We start from the raw sequence: 15,898 nt of genomic DNA, 5'->3' as shown, positions 1-15,898 counted from the left end.
TCGCCAGCGTAATGGACGTTAGCCTTGAAACGGCAAGCCAGGCTTAAGCGTGGAATTGTGAAAGTCTGCTAAATATAGTCGAGCTGCATAATGTTTTTTCTGACACCATTAAATTCAGTTCATTAGTGAGCGAGGGATCAAACTGGATCTTACATCTTAAGGTGAAAGTCAATTCCCGACACTGCCAGCTCCCAACTCACGACTTTTCAGACAGCGTTAAGAACCTCTCTGTTTTCTTATGACCTTTGTTAACCAGAATAAACACAGTAACTGCTATGCAAACAAACTACCTGAGCAAAATTGCAAGGACACCGTAGCAGGCACTTGCAGTTACTGGAAAGTTGCATTGTCGATCCAGACCACCTCTTAAAAACAGAAAGCTCCAGAATGGGAGGATTATGTACATCTTTGATTTTTAATACTCAGCACGTTGTCATCTGAAGTCTTCCCCCTACCCTGTCATCCACAGGAAAGCGAAAAATGTACATTTTCAAGCATATTTGTTTTTTCTAAATTAGCTGTATCAATCAGAATACAAAAACCAGGAGGTAGACTTCAACATCTAAATCTCAGCTCAGAAACATGTTATATTCACCATGATGTAAACCACAATATTCAAGCTCCATTTAAAGCCTCAGCAGAGCTTAAAACTATGCCTGACGTAAAGGGCAGCTAACAGCTGAGCTTCTACAAACTGTTCATCCCTCACTTTTGTAATACATTTTTCATGGAGACGGAAGTTCTACTTATGCAAGTTCTCAAAAAGACACTGACATGGTGGAGCCCTTCAACTTCGTGGTTTGCAGAGATCTAATGCAAATTTTGAGCATCACTTCAGCAGAAGAACAAAAAGCATGGTTGGGATATGGCTCTGGATAGCAAGCTGCCCTTCCTTGTCCTCTTGGCCAACAGCTTCCAGCTGGTGGAGGCAGCCTTGCTGCTGGTGTATCCCAGACCTCCCAACAAGACTGAGTCAGAGCCCTTGGGAGCTCAGAGAAAGAGTGAGAGGATCGGGGAGGAAACAATCACCTCCTGGAGTGGGAGAGGGATGGTGACAGCTCCTCTCCTTTGGAGAAGGCCAACATCAGCTGAGGAACCCAACGGTGCCAAGCAAGTCTGCAAACCAGAAACAATACGAGCAAGAATAGATACAGGAAAGCAAAGCATATGCGGAGCGTCCAGAAGAAAGTTAAATATCTGGCAGGAAACCTACGTACTGGTGCAAAACACGGTGCAGACACCCGAAGCACTAATCCCTAGAAGCTGGCTTCACAACATCTGCAACATTCCTCCATGGAGCAAACTCTGCCCTGGCCCCACTGCGCCGCTCAGACTAGTCCTGTGTCACACCACTCAAAATCAATGTTTTAAGAGTGTGCTTAAATAGTATCAATAGCAATTACAGGGGAAAATCCTCATTCTCATCCCCAGACCCAGTTAATTGTTGCAACATTGATTTACTCTAATTTGACTTCTCACTCCAAATTAAACCCACATTACTGAAGGAGGGACTGCAGGCAAGCTCTCCCTGCTCTCCCCCTCCCCTCCAAGACAATAAATTTAATATTGAATACACTTGAAAAAATGGCAGTTGTTGCAGGATCCATACTGAAAGATCTTTTTCCTTTTTTTTCCTTTTTTTTTTTTTCTTCCTGCGAGTAATTAAAAGATGCTTTTCTTGACTAATGATCCCCCTGTTTAGAAATGGGAAGTCGATACTCCTTCACCAGCAGTCAGCTTCAATTTGTCACAAGGCTCCCGAAGTTTGAGCGGCGGTTCTCAGGGCTGCTGGTAATTGCTGGAACCAATTACCAGCCTTCTAAAGCTGACCTAATCAGGGGCCCACGGACAACACTCCGAGGCCAGCTGGTCCCCTTTTTCTTCTATATTCACATATTCTCCTGTGCTTGGTTTTTCTGCTGCTTCGCCAACTTTTCTTACTCACCAGGAGCTCATGCTAATTCCTCTTCCCTCGCCGTAACCATGCGAACACCCTCAATCTGAACTTTGGCTCACGCTACTGCTTCGCATTATGCTGCTTCCTTGGGGAATCCTATTGCACCTGTGCTCCCATTATCTGCACTGGTTTCCAGTTTAATGCAATCCAAGGTGCTGCTTTTGATCCAGAGGCGCTGAATGACCTAGAGATCTGATTATTTTATAAACCGTCTCTCAGACTCTACGAGATCTGGCACAAGTTAACATTAGAGAGTGTACCTGGACAATATCCTTGATGAAAGTAGCAGGAGCAAGGACTTCTGCTACAAAGCTTTCAGGCTTTGAGTTCCTAAACTCCAATCTGAGAGCCTTTCTGACCTTCAGAATATGCTTTCAGGTTTGTCTTTCCCATGACTTTCTCAGAGAAAGAGTTTTAAGTGAATTTGAGTGCACTGGGAAAGGCCAGCAGTATGGTATGTGCGATGCGGTTTGATTATTAGTTTAACTTATTTTTGAGGGTACAAAATAAAAAATGTAAGCTGTACTCCAAGGCTGGCATAGCTCAATTTTTATAACTGTCGGTGACATTTTCCTGGGTAAGGCTCCTTATTTATGCTGTGGCCTACAGTCAGCCGTTTGGCAGTCCTGCCTGCAAAACATCAACCCCTCCTTCACCCTTCCCTCTGCTCAACAGAAATACACTGCAACGACTCAGTGCCAACTTCTCACAAGCTGAAGGGACTGCTTTTGAAGCCTTGCATATGTCAAGGTTTTCAGATTCCTCTTAGTCCAACATGTGAATGCTCCTTGAGCTTCCCAGTCCAACAGCCTGAGTACTTGTGGAGCACTCAATAAGTCCTTCTCTGCCCTTGAAAGCCCGTGGGTTTCCATTGATGGCTTTATCTCCAAGAGAAAGACACAACACGAAATGGTGAAACCCTCAGTTACCTGATTCCCACTACACGCCTATTAACAGAGGGTCCATCATCGTGCTGACAACTTTTGGCTTTGCTATCGTGTATCAGTTGTCATCATCAACTTATTACACAGAAGCATGTGAAAACTGTATTTGTCTAAGGTCTTTTACTGAGGCTTTGTGCTAAAGCCTTTGAATCAGTTGGGGGAATGGTTAAGGAATCTGTTCTTGCATTTCCAACACTTTTGTATGCATGAACTGGAAGTCTGAGTATGCATGTGGAAAACTATGGAGTGTAGATTAATGAGTATATGTAATGCAAGTGAAAAGAGGAGCAACTGTACAGGACATGTAATAAGTGGGGCTGCAGAGGGGAACACAGATAGGAACAAGTTTAGTGGAAACTTGGAAGAAAACATGGAATTACTTCTCTCTCTAGTCTGATGGGGCTTTGGCTCTGGGCAGCCTGTGCCAGGGCTGCGACACCCGCCCAGCACAGCAGTGCTGCCTGGTGCTCAGAGGGAGCCTCCTGGGCTCCAGGCTGTGCCCAGGGCCTCTGGGCCAGGCCCTGGGCCTGCTGGCCGCACTGTGCCTAAGGCAGCCCCGGTGCCGCCAGCCCTCTTGGTGCCCAGGGCACGCTGCTGGCCCGTGCTCAGCGCGGTGCCCACCAGGCCCCCAGGGCCCTTCCTGCAGAGCTGCTTCCCAGCTGGGTGCCCCAGCGTGTCCCGGGGCCTGGGGCTGCTTCTCCCCGGGGGCAGCACTCTGCACCTCTCCTGCCTGGGCTCCCCCAGGCTCCTGCCAGCCCAGCTCTGTCCCTGTCCCTGTCCCTCGGGGTGGCCGCACGGCCCTCTGCTCGCTCCTCCTGGCCAGGGGCTTGCTGGACTTCATCCAGTAGTGATCCCTGAGGTACTTCCTTGCCTTCTCCTCCACTTTTTTTTTTGTTTAACCCCACTTCAGGTCTGTTATAGCTGCTTCTGATAGGATTCCTCATGCAAAACTCAGAACAACAGAGAGAAAACGAAATACACAACTTATATCTAGAGATGCTCGGATTTATTTCTTGCCATATCTAGGACAGAAGGATCATGAGGCTAATGGAGACCAAAGTAAAGCACAAAAGGAAGCAGACACTTTGAAAAGGCAGAATTTTCATATATTCACGTGAAAAATACCACTTAAATCCTGTTCCAAACAGCAGAAATAAATGGGGGTAGCAAAGCAAGATTAGAATTGCTTTGTGGGCAAAATTTCAAATAATCTTACTTCTATTTTTTTCTACCAGCTTTTCTATCATACTTGATCTCATAACTAGAAATGCATATTTACAAAATTAATCTTTATTCCCTTTGTCCCAAAATGCTATAGCCCAAGAAAGAAAATAAATTATGTCACTGACAAACAGCCAACCACAAATATGGTGTACAGAAACAAAGATGAATTAAAATAAACTGAGCATGAGATAGAAAAAAGTTGACTTTATATATGTAAGCCTCACTTCCAAACACACACACACAAAAAAAAACAAACAAGTTTTTTAATTTAAATGGATGGCTTTCTTTTCATCTTCACCACATGCATTTCAGATTTATCATGACAACATCCTAAATTTATTATATAAATTCTAAAATCATGTTTTAAAAAAATCCAATTTAGTGTATGCCTTTTTGTTTTAAATATTTAGAGTTGAGGTATCTTTCTGTTCACCTCAACAGTAAGGAGCAACATATATTTGTTAGATGCAACAATACAAGATTTCTGGATTAAGCACAAAGTAATACTAATGACTGAAAGAGAACAAGAAGTTGATTTCAAACTAACTGATGAAATCATTATATTAGCTGTATAATAATATACACATACACAGCTGACATACAGTTTATGTATTAACAAAATCTCTGTGCAGGTCTCCCTGAACACATTTATATGCACAGGAATTCACCCAAGTAGCCTGATTAATGTACTTTGCTTCATTCTCGAAGATGAACCAAAGGTGGCACCACAAATTCATTTTTCAGTGCTAACGAAATAATGCAATAAGAAACAGTTGACTTTATTACAGACAACAGTATAAACCTACTCCTGTACTGTAGGAGGTGTCCCTGGTATATACTCCCACGTTATAATTTCACTTCATCTGATATTGGAAAAAGCAGAATCCAGAAATATACATAAACAAAACGAGACCACAATTACCTCTGTTTGATTTCTCTTATATACACGAGGCTAACGCTGAGAGCTAAACCTTTGTCATTCCATTTGCTTCCTGGGGACTGAACGCTGCTCAGATGCAGGCTGCCCCCCCGGGGCTCACACTAAGACAATTATAACACACTTCCAAAGATAACTTAAAAGATTGGCCCAGCTGGGCAAGATGGTCCAGAAGGTCTTCCACCTGTGTGAACCCCACTGTGCTGAAACCCAGTCTGCCAGAGGTCACTTTGGATCCCCCAAGACAACATGTTAGTTAGAACTATTAACACCTACCTCCACTAAAATCCGGTAAGTATTTTCAAAAAATCTTCCTCCTTTGACAGTGATCAGACAACTTAAGCATAAAAACCTTCAGTTTTCAGTAGGACAATGTATCACAGGAAAGATTTTCACTATACTGAGCTATGACTGGTAGGTAAAATACTGCTCTCATAGGAAACACACACTCCCCCACCAACTTATGGCATAATATATCTCACATAAAGAAAGCAAGCAAGTCCATACTGAGCAGGGCTTTCAGGACAGCTGTGATGCAAACCCAAAGACCTGACAGCCAGGGACAAATTACACAGCAGTGTCCTGGGTGAGCCTGGTCTACTGAAGGCAGATTATTAATCATAAACTGATAGTCCAAGAGCCAAGAACTTTGTGGCTTAATGAAACAAAGAAACTTATTACAGTGTAATTTAGATTGAGGTATAACCAGGTGGGAGGTTTCAATCTCCCACTGTTTTGTCGGTCAGTCAATTGAACAAAAAATCATAGAGCTGCTGAAGAAACCTCCACGGGCATGAGAACGTAACAGGGTCACTCTGCTTTTGACACACACCTCATTTGACATATGTTCTTCCTGGGCATGCAGTGAAGATATACACCTTCTGATTTTTACAAGGGGTACTTGAAGGTAGAATTTTAAAAGACTATGTTGTAAAATGTTGTAATGCCCTACCACCTCTGACTGAAATGCCAAAATGAGGAATTATGTGCTCAGCCTTATAGTTTACAGTCTTTGCCATGTGCAGTAAGTATCACATGCTACCTGACAGTGCATGCCAGTGTCAGATGGAGTGAGAAAGCATACCTTGTGGAGTCCGACGAAGGTTTCATATGGCCTTGGCTGTTCTCCTCCCAGACGCTGTTTGCCAACTCGTTCCCGATAGAAGACATCACCTTGATGAGCTCTATAGGCCAGTCGTCCAGGTCAAGAGAGCGGACCCGGGAGAGGTGTGTGCCAAGGTTTCGGTGTATACCTGAGCATTCAATGCATATGAGGGCTCCCAGATTCAAGCTGGCCCAGTCAGGGTCTACAGGAAAAAGGAGAAAAGCCATTAGAATAACAAAACACCTAACAAAACCTTCTAGTTAATGTTTGTGGAAAAAGATTTTGCCTCCAAAAACAATGGGAAAAAAAAATCCGGTGTTCTGTTCGCAAGCACAGTGAGGAGGCCTGGCAGAAGGGTCAATTTTGCCTTCTTAAGACCCCAGCCATTTCGAGAAACCCTAAGGGTGTGTGCGTGTCACAAAAGATGTGTTGTTTCAGCTGCAGTCAAAAGTAAAGGGTGAATTAGAAAGAAAAGAAGAAACAAGGAAAATATAAACTGAGTAGCAGGCAGCTTATGAAGAAGTAGTAGAAAAAGTCCCTCCTTGGGAATCTAGAGCCACTCGTAGCCAATTACAAGAGAAAAAGAAAAAAAAAAGAGTAGATACAATGTCGCTGTTGCTAACTATATCAACTCCCTTAATAACCATCTATATCATCACCTACATATGGCTTTTACATCTAACACACTATGGGGTATGTTTTCATCTCTAAGATCAGGGAGATAAGTACTAAGATGAAAATGTGATACTTTGAACAGTGCCAGTTTTAGTGTACTAGCCAGAAGGATTCCACAGACAAAAAAATAACCCCACAAATGATAAGGCAGTGACAAACTGACAAAAGCCGGGAAATTCAAAGTCATTTCCCAAGATGGTTCACTTTTTGTCACTGTCCTGTGTTATTTAAATCTAGATTTGTATGAATATCCCTCTTCAACAAACATTCATTTCAACAAATGCAATGAAAGACTTATGGGAGGAATTTTTGGTGGCTTTTTTCCCACCTGCTGTCACATCTTTTCTTCTCTTCTTACCCTAGGCCTCCCAAAGAACAAGTAGGCTATCACAAATGCCAAGCAGGAAAGTCATGATTAATTGAAAGGGCAGGCAATTTTTATTCAAATCTAAACAAAATTTAGAGCTGACTAGAAAATAATTCTTTCTGTTATTGCAAATATCTTCAAAGGACTCATTTCTATTTTGTGTAACCCCAAATTGAAAAAGTTATTTTTGGCAGCCAAAATAAGTGGAAAGAAAATATTTCCTAGTTATTTGCCATGTCACTTTTGGTCAAAAATATTAAATGAAAGCAGATACTTCTAATGGCAAAATTCAACATTTCATTGAAAAGACTGATTGACATTTTTCTGTCAGTCCTTAGAAATAATAATAAAAGAACAAGAAAACTCCCCCATCTTATTTCACTTAAGATCTTTTGTTTAAAAAGTTTCAGCTATACTAAGTCTTACTCTAGAAACAGACAGCAGGTGTTTCAGATCTCCAAAACTACAGAAGACAAAACACCTGCCATGCTTTACAAGTCCTTAGTAAGACAAGCATGAAACACTCCTTTCTTGCATATTTCTCCAGGTCACCTCCACGAGTTACTTTTGGTGTCTTGCCAGTGGGGGAACTCAAGTAGTGTATTTGAAATACACTAAAGCCCCTGAAACACTAATTTGTCTGTAAAAGCTTAAACAGAGCAGGTATCCATTTAAAATTTACAAACTGTGACTTGCAATGAAATCTCTGCCCCTAACCTGCAAAGGGCAGGGTTATCTTCACAGACATAGGAAGTGTTATGAGTTCAAAGAAGTACTAACTCAGAATGAAGCAAGAGAAAAATTACTGATTAATATTTTTATAATTATTCCAACAGAAGCGATGCTAAGGACCTGATCCCCACACCCTCCAGAAATACATCTATGCGTTTAAAGTACATCTGGTGTATCTTCTACTAAATACATTTCTAAAATATTTGTCTACATCCAAATAACAGCGCTAGTAAGACTGAATTAGTCCGAAAAACAGATAACCAAGAAGTTACGAAGTAACCAAAAAATTTTGTCCGGATATTATTTTAAATTTCAACAATCTGACAACACACAATTGAGTAAGAAGGTGGCAAACCAGAAAAGTAAAGTATTGAATTCATTACAGACATTCAGTTAAAAAACAGACTTTTTGATTTTGGTCACAACTGGATAATGCAAAGCATGGCAGAGCTCTAATAAGCAGCTTGGACAAGCAGCATCGGCCTTTGGTATCTGGAGAAAAAATGATATGATGACACTGATGACTTCTGTTTCAATTTGTGTGCACATGAAAAATTGTTCTCAAAAGGATATGTGCTAGATTACAAGTCACTACTGACCAATTAGTATGGCGAGCTATTGTAAACTGGCATTCCTGATCTCATAAAATATATATATATTTATTTTTAATCTAATTCGTGGAAATTTTAAGCTGTAAACAATCTACTGTTTCTTTCTTTATTTTTTTTTAATTTTATTTTTTTTATTAAAAAAAAAAAAAAGAAGAGGAAGATAAAAGAATTAGCTTACTTTTCTTGCTGATACCAACAGTAATTTTGAATTCGAGGATGCTTACAGTACACATGGCAGGCACTTCTTCAGTATGCATACACCCAAATTTGATGGTAGAAGGAAAAAGCCCATTCTGTGCAGCTGGAGGTACTATAAAGCTAGTTTCTCTCTTTGATACTTACGATTTGCCAATCAAAATACAAGCATTTTTATATCACTGAATATTCCCAGATTTAAACTTTCAGCTGTCCATATTCTTAAAGATGTTCAGTTTTCTCCTTCTCTAAAAAACTTCTTCCCCACTTTGACTTGCACCTCAATCAAATTGGTCATGTGAAAGCCAAAGCTCTTAACACAGCTACTTTAGAAAAATAACCTCTTCACACCATCTCCTTCATCCCTTCGGACATGGGGTGGCTGATGAAAGACTTGCACATGCTAAACTCATCCGGATTCAGCATGGCAAAGATAGTGCTGGGCTGAACAGAGGAAATCTCTGAAGAAAGGAACAGAAGAGCAAGGAAACTAAGCAGCAGCAGCAGCTGGTGAAGGCATCTTGCAGGGTTGAAGCAAGAGAGGGAAAAATTCGTATCTTTTAATTTCCTTGAGAATTTTCTTCTATTCTACCTATAGAAAATTGAATCTTGTGATGGGTTTGATAGGCTTGACAATGACGCTGAAGTTATTATGTCAGTGTTTGGCGCTCAAATCCAAAATACACCATGGTAGAGTCTAGACAATAAACTCTGCTGGACTGGGAAACTTGTAATGATAGTCTCCCTGTTTTTTTCTGCAACAGAAAAGATCTAATATTCCATGCTCTCCAGATACCTTACAAGAGTGAAATATTTCTCTTCCGATATGCTCTTTAAGCACTACAATTGGAAGAGCAAAAAGCATCTGGAGGCAGAAATTTAGCTTCATTTGCCTAAGCGATCTGATCATCTTCAGTGCCTTCTCCACCTGGAACTGGGCCTCTCACTGCTCGCAAGGCCCCTGGGAAAAGGGAAGGTTTGTCTCCTTGTGAAACCGGCATGAAGTCCACTTGGGCTAAAAGTTCAGTACCTGAAGGCCTCCGTGCCTCAGTGTCACCTCTGTTCTCCTGGGATGGGAAAGTTAATAAGGAGTTTGCAGTCTGAGACTGCTAAAGGGGCAGAGGGCTGAAGCACTCAAGGGCTCCTGGTACTACTGCTGCTGGTTAACATACAACAAAGCAGAAATTCCCCAGTGAAACAAAGTGCTGTAATGAAGTGCTAAAAAGCCAAAGCGTTCTAGAAAGAGGAAGAATGAGACTTCTGAAGTGGAAGATTGATGGCCCTTGAATGGAAGTGAGGGACAGCAACATCTCATATTCCTTTGCTCCCAAACATCTGGCTTTGTGAAGATGCAAACTATGCAAGCCTTCCACAAGGGCCCTGGTGTTTGTGATGCAAAATGCTCCGGGGTAAGGGCTTGCCCAGGCAAGAGAGAAAGGGAGTGAAGGGAATAAAGCAAGGCCTGGCATAAAAAGCAGCAGGCTGAGGTTCACACAGTGTGCGCGCATGTTTACGTTTTAAGATACATTAATTAGGAACTAACGCAGGTTTTTCAAAGGAAATAGAGGACTTAAAATTAGGAAGGGCAAATGACAAGAAGAGACAAGGAAGGTTTAAATAATCTCCGAGAACACAAACAATTCAGTGAGGTTCCAGCTGAGGTTGCAAACTTGCCCCCTACCCCCCAAGACATATAACCAAGTGTTGACAGCTGCCAAAAAGGGTGGTCCCATCCTGCCCTCTCCCTGCAACATATTCTTGGCACAGCCCCTGCTGGCACCGTGCACGTGTGGCCAGCTTGACCCAAGAAGCAATCTGGATGAAAAACAACCTGGCTGAAAGGAAAAGGACAAAAAAAAAAAAAAAAAGGCTTTTTTTGCACAATCATGTTCTGATTAAACATCTAGCTGAGCTGCATAAATACTGGGGTACAAGACTAGGAGAGAAACATACCTTGGGGATAGCGTGCACTCTGGGTAGAGCTTAAAGGGTTCATGGGCACATTGCAAGGACACGGGTGGGTGTGGGAACCTGTTTGCCATAAAGGAATTACACTTTTCCCCTCTATTTGGGTGACCGGTTAGCAGGGTCTTGGAAAATGCTACCCACAGCTGTACAGATAGACTGGAGAAGACTTCGGAGAAGCTAAAGGTCACTTGAAAACCTCATCCTTCTCATATGCAGCACTGCATCTTATATGAATACTGCTACAACTACACTAAAGCCTTGGAATAAATCTGAACGATTACCAGGTTAATATGAAAGAACATGAATAAATGAGTCACTTTCATCTGTGTGTGCTAAAATATCAGCCAAAGTAACATTTTTCCTTGTTTATCACACTCTGGATTACTAGCCCATGGAATGTAAAGACCTTAATTCATCAAGGTTGATATTTTTTTCTGTCTGTCTGTGAAAGGTCCATGATATTTATACTGGAGTTCTCCTACAAGCAGGTCATTGAGCTGTTTGGACAGGATCTGAATCCTGGTGCTCAAAGCCTAGTCCAGTCAAGGCTCATATCCCTGCATGCTGAGGACAGAGCACCTACCTGCCTTTGTTCTCGATCCATCGCCTACGGACAGAATACGAATATCTGACATCTGATATCTTTCAAAAGAATCAATTAAAATCAATCAGTGTGAAGAACATTTTGATGGCATGGACTGGAAAAAACTTGTCATTTTAAATGCCTGTTAATGTGCTAACCACCTTCTCTTCAAACCTTTTGAGGATGAGGCAGGCTTGCTTGGTGGATGACCGAATCAGCTGAATTGTTAACTATGCAGACAGCAAATTAATCATGCAAAAGCACTTACACTTTTGTATGAATGTTCATTTTAAATTTAGCTGGAAAGTTTAAATGGCTTAGACAAATAGTCAGAATCCTAAACAGTAAGTCTTAAAAAAAGTATCCAAAGAAAAATAAATGAATATTTTTCCATTTTAAGCACATGTAAAATCACAAGAAAAAAGTTCTGACTTTCAAACATCAAAGAAATAAAAATGCGCAAGTTCTCAATCCTTCAGCTTCTACAGCTAATTGCTTTAGAGCAAGAGTACTTCCTTTTTATGGCTTTGTTACAAACCTCTGGAACTAAAGAGCAACAGAATAATGACCTCAGCTGGGGTTAGTGAGGTGAAGAGCAGCTCAAAGTATTCTTGAGAACACTTTTCTGAACATTAGGTATATGTTTAAAAATAAAAAAGGGAAAGAAACATAAAGGGGAAAAAATTCCCAAATCAGTTTTCTAGTATCCAGACATAACGAGCAATGACTTCGGTTTCTTCTGACAAGTAACCATAAAAAAAAAAAACAAACCCAAAACCCACAAATTAAGCTTTACCTCTCTGAAAATATTACCACAGTACGTATGCCCTCTCCACCCAAAGTAGGAAGAAAATGGAAGTAACTGATGTCAAAGAGCAAAGTCCTTTTTCCCTTTCTTCAAAGGAAAGGGAAAAAATGTTCACATTTGAAGAGACAAGTACAACAACAAGGGGGAAAAATTAGGACTCATCTGACATGGCATATATTAAGTATAAATTAACATAAATTAAGCTTGATTAAGCAAACTCCATAATGAAGAAGAAATGTGCAAACAACATATGGAATATAATACCAAAAAAGACAAAGCCTGCGGTGGGTGTACACCCAAGTCTCGGCCAAGGAGATGAGTGAGGTCAGTTTCTGCAAGCAAGCAGCCGGTGCTGCCTTTGGCAATGGCTGTACTTACTCTGTGCTTCACAGTCCACGCAGTGGGAATTGCCTCTGATGTTCCTGATTGACTGAAGGGCCATGGCCTCACTCTGACTCGTCATACGGGACTGCGCAGATTTGAAGAAACACGTATGCAACAAACAAGAGCCCAATAAAAAGGGTTAGATAAAAATTGTCAGCAAAGGCAACAAAACAAAGCTTAGATCAAGTTTCAACAAATAAGCTGAAAGATCCTGAAGCCTTTGGATTGCCTCTCAAGAAACAGCAACCTCAATAGCGTCTCCAAGTACCACAAGACCATGCCTGCCAAGCAGAAATTCCCTCTCTCCTCCCCTAATTTTGTCAGCTTGGGATTTCTCCCAGAGCTGTCCCCACCCTGCACAGGAACTCCCAGCACTCTGGGGACTCTTGCCTGGAATCTAACTGGTGGGGAGCCTGTGCAGAGGAAAACTGAGCTTCAGGATGAGCCCTGCTATTCACAAGAAAGGTACAGCGTAGATTTACTTCTTTAGATAAATTAGATAAGAATATTATTGTATCAAATCAATTTCTTTTATTGATGTTTTTGCTTTTGCTAATGAAGACTAAGGGATGGCTTGCGAAAGAAACCGAAACCCTTTATTGTCAAAAGGTCAGATTTAATCAGATGGCTCCCATTTAGATTCTCTCCATGATGACCGGCCGATGACCCGGAGTGTCTGTCACCACGTAGTAGTAGTTCAGCTCTATCCAACTAAACCTTCTTGTGGGTTATCTGAGAAGAAAATTGTTAGCTGTACCAAATTATGGGCTCTCTGAAATTAATTTTCAAATGAAAGTCAATCTTTTTTGAAATAATTTAAGCAGGATTAGGACCGGGTCTTACGTATGGGCATGTGGAGATATGTCTTCCCAGTCTGTCAGTGTGAGGCTTACTAAACCTGTCCAGTTAGCTGTGCTTATGGTGTTCTGGTTAGTTCTTCTGTTGTGAGACCTTGGAAATACTTTACAGAAAAATCTATTGGAGCATTGTAGCAGGTTGAATATATAACCAAAAAAGCACTCTGAACAAGCAAAATCGTATCAATGGATTCTCCTTTTCAAAAGAATACATGTATTTAATATACACAAAGGACAATCTTCTCTGTAGGTATCACACAGTAAATGTTAACAGCCACTCTTTGCCCTCTTTTCTATTAGGGCTCTTTTAACGTGGGTGTTAGTATACTCATTTCCTCTGCTATGCTCTCTTAATATACACATTAAAATGTGCAAATCCATGAAAGTCAGACACAAAACCAAATAGGTAGTAATTTTTCTCCCTCTCAGGAATATATATTAGAAATAAACATTTTTTTTTTAACCAAATAGGAAGTAAATTATGTTACAGTGATGATAATTACTGATGTCTGATCTGTTCTGGTAGGTTGGGGTAATGAAAGCAGGCATTCCTTTCAAAATTTGAGTCTCCTTCTTGCAATATGAAATCATTAAAGACATCTCTCACATGGATAAGGTTAAGGGGTCTACAGGTCTGAACAATTACTCCCCTTTTCTCTCTCTCCCTTACCACTCAACACCTTGCTCTCTAGTTGTGAACTGTTTGCAGTCACAAAGACTCAGGAATCACAGGTTCTCCTGCCCCTCCAACAATGAGCAACGGCTCAAGTACTCTCAGATTTTAAACGTGTATTTTAATAGGAAAGAAGAACAAATTACTTCTGTCATAATGTGAAAGCATGGCAAATTAGAAAGACAGCTCCTTTTAGGAAAAGGCTATAGCTTATCTTTGATTTCTGTGATTTGTATCACTTTATCACTGCGGAGCCCTGTGCCTGAACACCACTGCACATTTATGGCTAGGCCAACCAGAATGCTTAACTAAACTTCGCCATGCAGGAGCAAAATAAATGTTAATTGAGATTTGGCAAGTAAATAAGCTGGGTTTTGGGTCTGCCTCTACTCTTCACCAAGACAGGCTCTTCTTAAAGAACTTTCTGCAGCCCTTCCCTACCTTGAAACAAACCTGAGTCTGCAGTAGTGAATCCACAATATAACTTATCAGTAGGGACCCTGCTCCAAGTTGCAGTCAAATTTTAAGAGCAATCCAGAAGACCCAAATATAATCCAGTAGCTCTATTTACTCAATTGCTCTCAAAAATAAACTGTGAAACGAGCTACAGTACCAGTTATCTTGAAATATCTGAGAAACGTATGCAGCTCTAACACGACTGTGCCATGTGCCTAGCACATGCATCTCTCTAGGAGGACAAGTTTTAAAACTCGGGGTTCTTGATTTTGCTTTCTTTTTAATCATCAACCACCATAACTTATTTTCAGTATTACTCTTGTGTGCCATACCTTGTTCTTGCTGCTCTCGCATGACTGTAAACTGGCCAAGATCTGACTCTCTATGGCTTGTACCCATGCATCTCTTTCTTCGTATGTGGTAGCTTCGAAGTGCCATGTCTGGCCAGTGAGAGAGACAATGATAAACTCGAAGTTTTCTTCTTGTTCTGAAAAAAACATGTAATAGGAAGAAAAGTTAAGGATCTCGATAGATAGGCCTAAACAATCCTGTTTGATGAGAATTTCTGCAATGTAACAAGGAATTGCAGGTCTGAATGCCGGAGATTCAAGGCTAAGTATCTCCAACTACCCTGAAGCTGCACAATGCATCCCAAAACAACTCGCAGATGCAAAATGTTTCTCTCTAAATGCTATGTAGATAAAATACTTTTTTTTTATGCATAAATATTCAGTTCCTCTATGTGTTTGAGTATTTAGTGTTGAGTCTATCCATTTCTCTAACACAAAGTGGCCAACAAACATTATTTAGACTTTAACCTGAGGTGCTAAGAGCTACACGTGTCACAAATTAACTTAAAAAGACAGACAGACTATAAAGAGGTGACAACACAAAGTTTGTCAATTCTTCCTTCAATCACACGTGTACATGCACAGATATGTTAAAAAAAAAAATGTGCTTTTCTGGTCTACAGCACAAATACACCGGATTATACAGGATTAAAATCAGTTCAGCTTATTCAACATTCATATTTGACATGGAAGATGATAAAATGACCTGAGAAGCTAGCAGAAAAGGTCAAAGAAAAACCTTTAGGGCCACTGGAGCATAAGGACTAGAATTCAGGCTGAAGCACTGCAGCATATGAAAACATCAACAGAAGTACGCACACTAACTACACATGGGACAGCAAAGTCAAATTAAAAAAAAAATCAAAGAAGCTGAAACAGAGATAGTAGAATTGGGAATAGCAGGCATGAAGCATGAAAGGAACATAATAATAGAGCACAAAGTTCTGGTGAACATCAGACGTAACGGGTTTTAGAAAGAGCATTTACATTCACGTGTCTACTAATGACTTATTACGTATTCAGAGCCATGAACCTCCTGCATTACCTTGTCATCCATGAGCATGTAAAGATA

General features: G+C 40.8%; 1 protein-coding gene across 12 annotated transcripts in view; it reads right to left on the bottom strand.

Annotated features, from left to right (window-relative positions):
* The window catches only part of AGAP1 (ArfGAP with GTPase domain, ankyrin repeat and PH domain 1), a 362,269-nt gene that overhangs the window by 37,948 nt on the left and 308,423 nt on the right, over positions 1-15,898 (bottom strand). For all 12 annotated transcript variants that reach the window (XM_038182545.2, XM_038182547.2, XM_038182549.2 and 9 more), the window contains 3 exons: positions 14,809-14,963; positions 12,485-12,575; positions 6,147-6,369 (listed from right to left, as the gene is read on the bottom strand). In XM_038182545.2, coding sequence (XP_038038473.1) covers positions 6,147-6,369; positions 12,485-12,575; positions 14,809-14,963 — 469 coding nt within the window. The remainder of the gene's footprint in view (positions 1-6,146; positions 6,370-12,484; positions 12,576-14,808; positions 14,964-15,898) is intronic.

The sequence above is a fragment of the Anas platyrhynchos genome, chromosome 7, assembly GCF_047663525.1.
Source record: "Anas platyrhynchos isolate ZD024472 breed Pekin duck chromosome 7, IASCAAS_PekinDuck_T2T, whole genome shotgun sequence".
Classification (NCBI taxonomy): Eukaryota; Metazoa; Chordata; class Aves; order Anseriformes; family Anatidae; genus Anas; species Anas platyrhynchos.
This window is presented reverse-complemented; position numbering and strand designations above follow the sequence as displayed.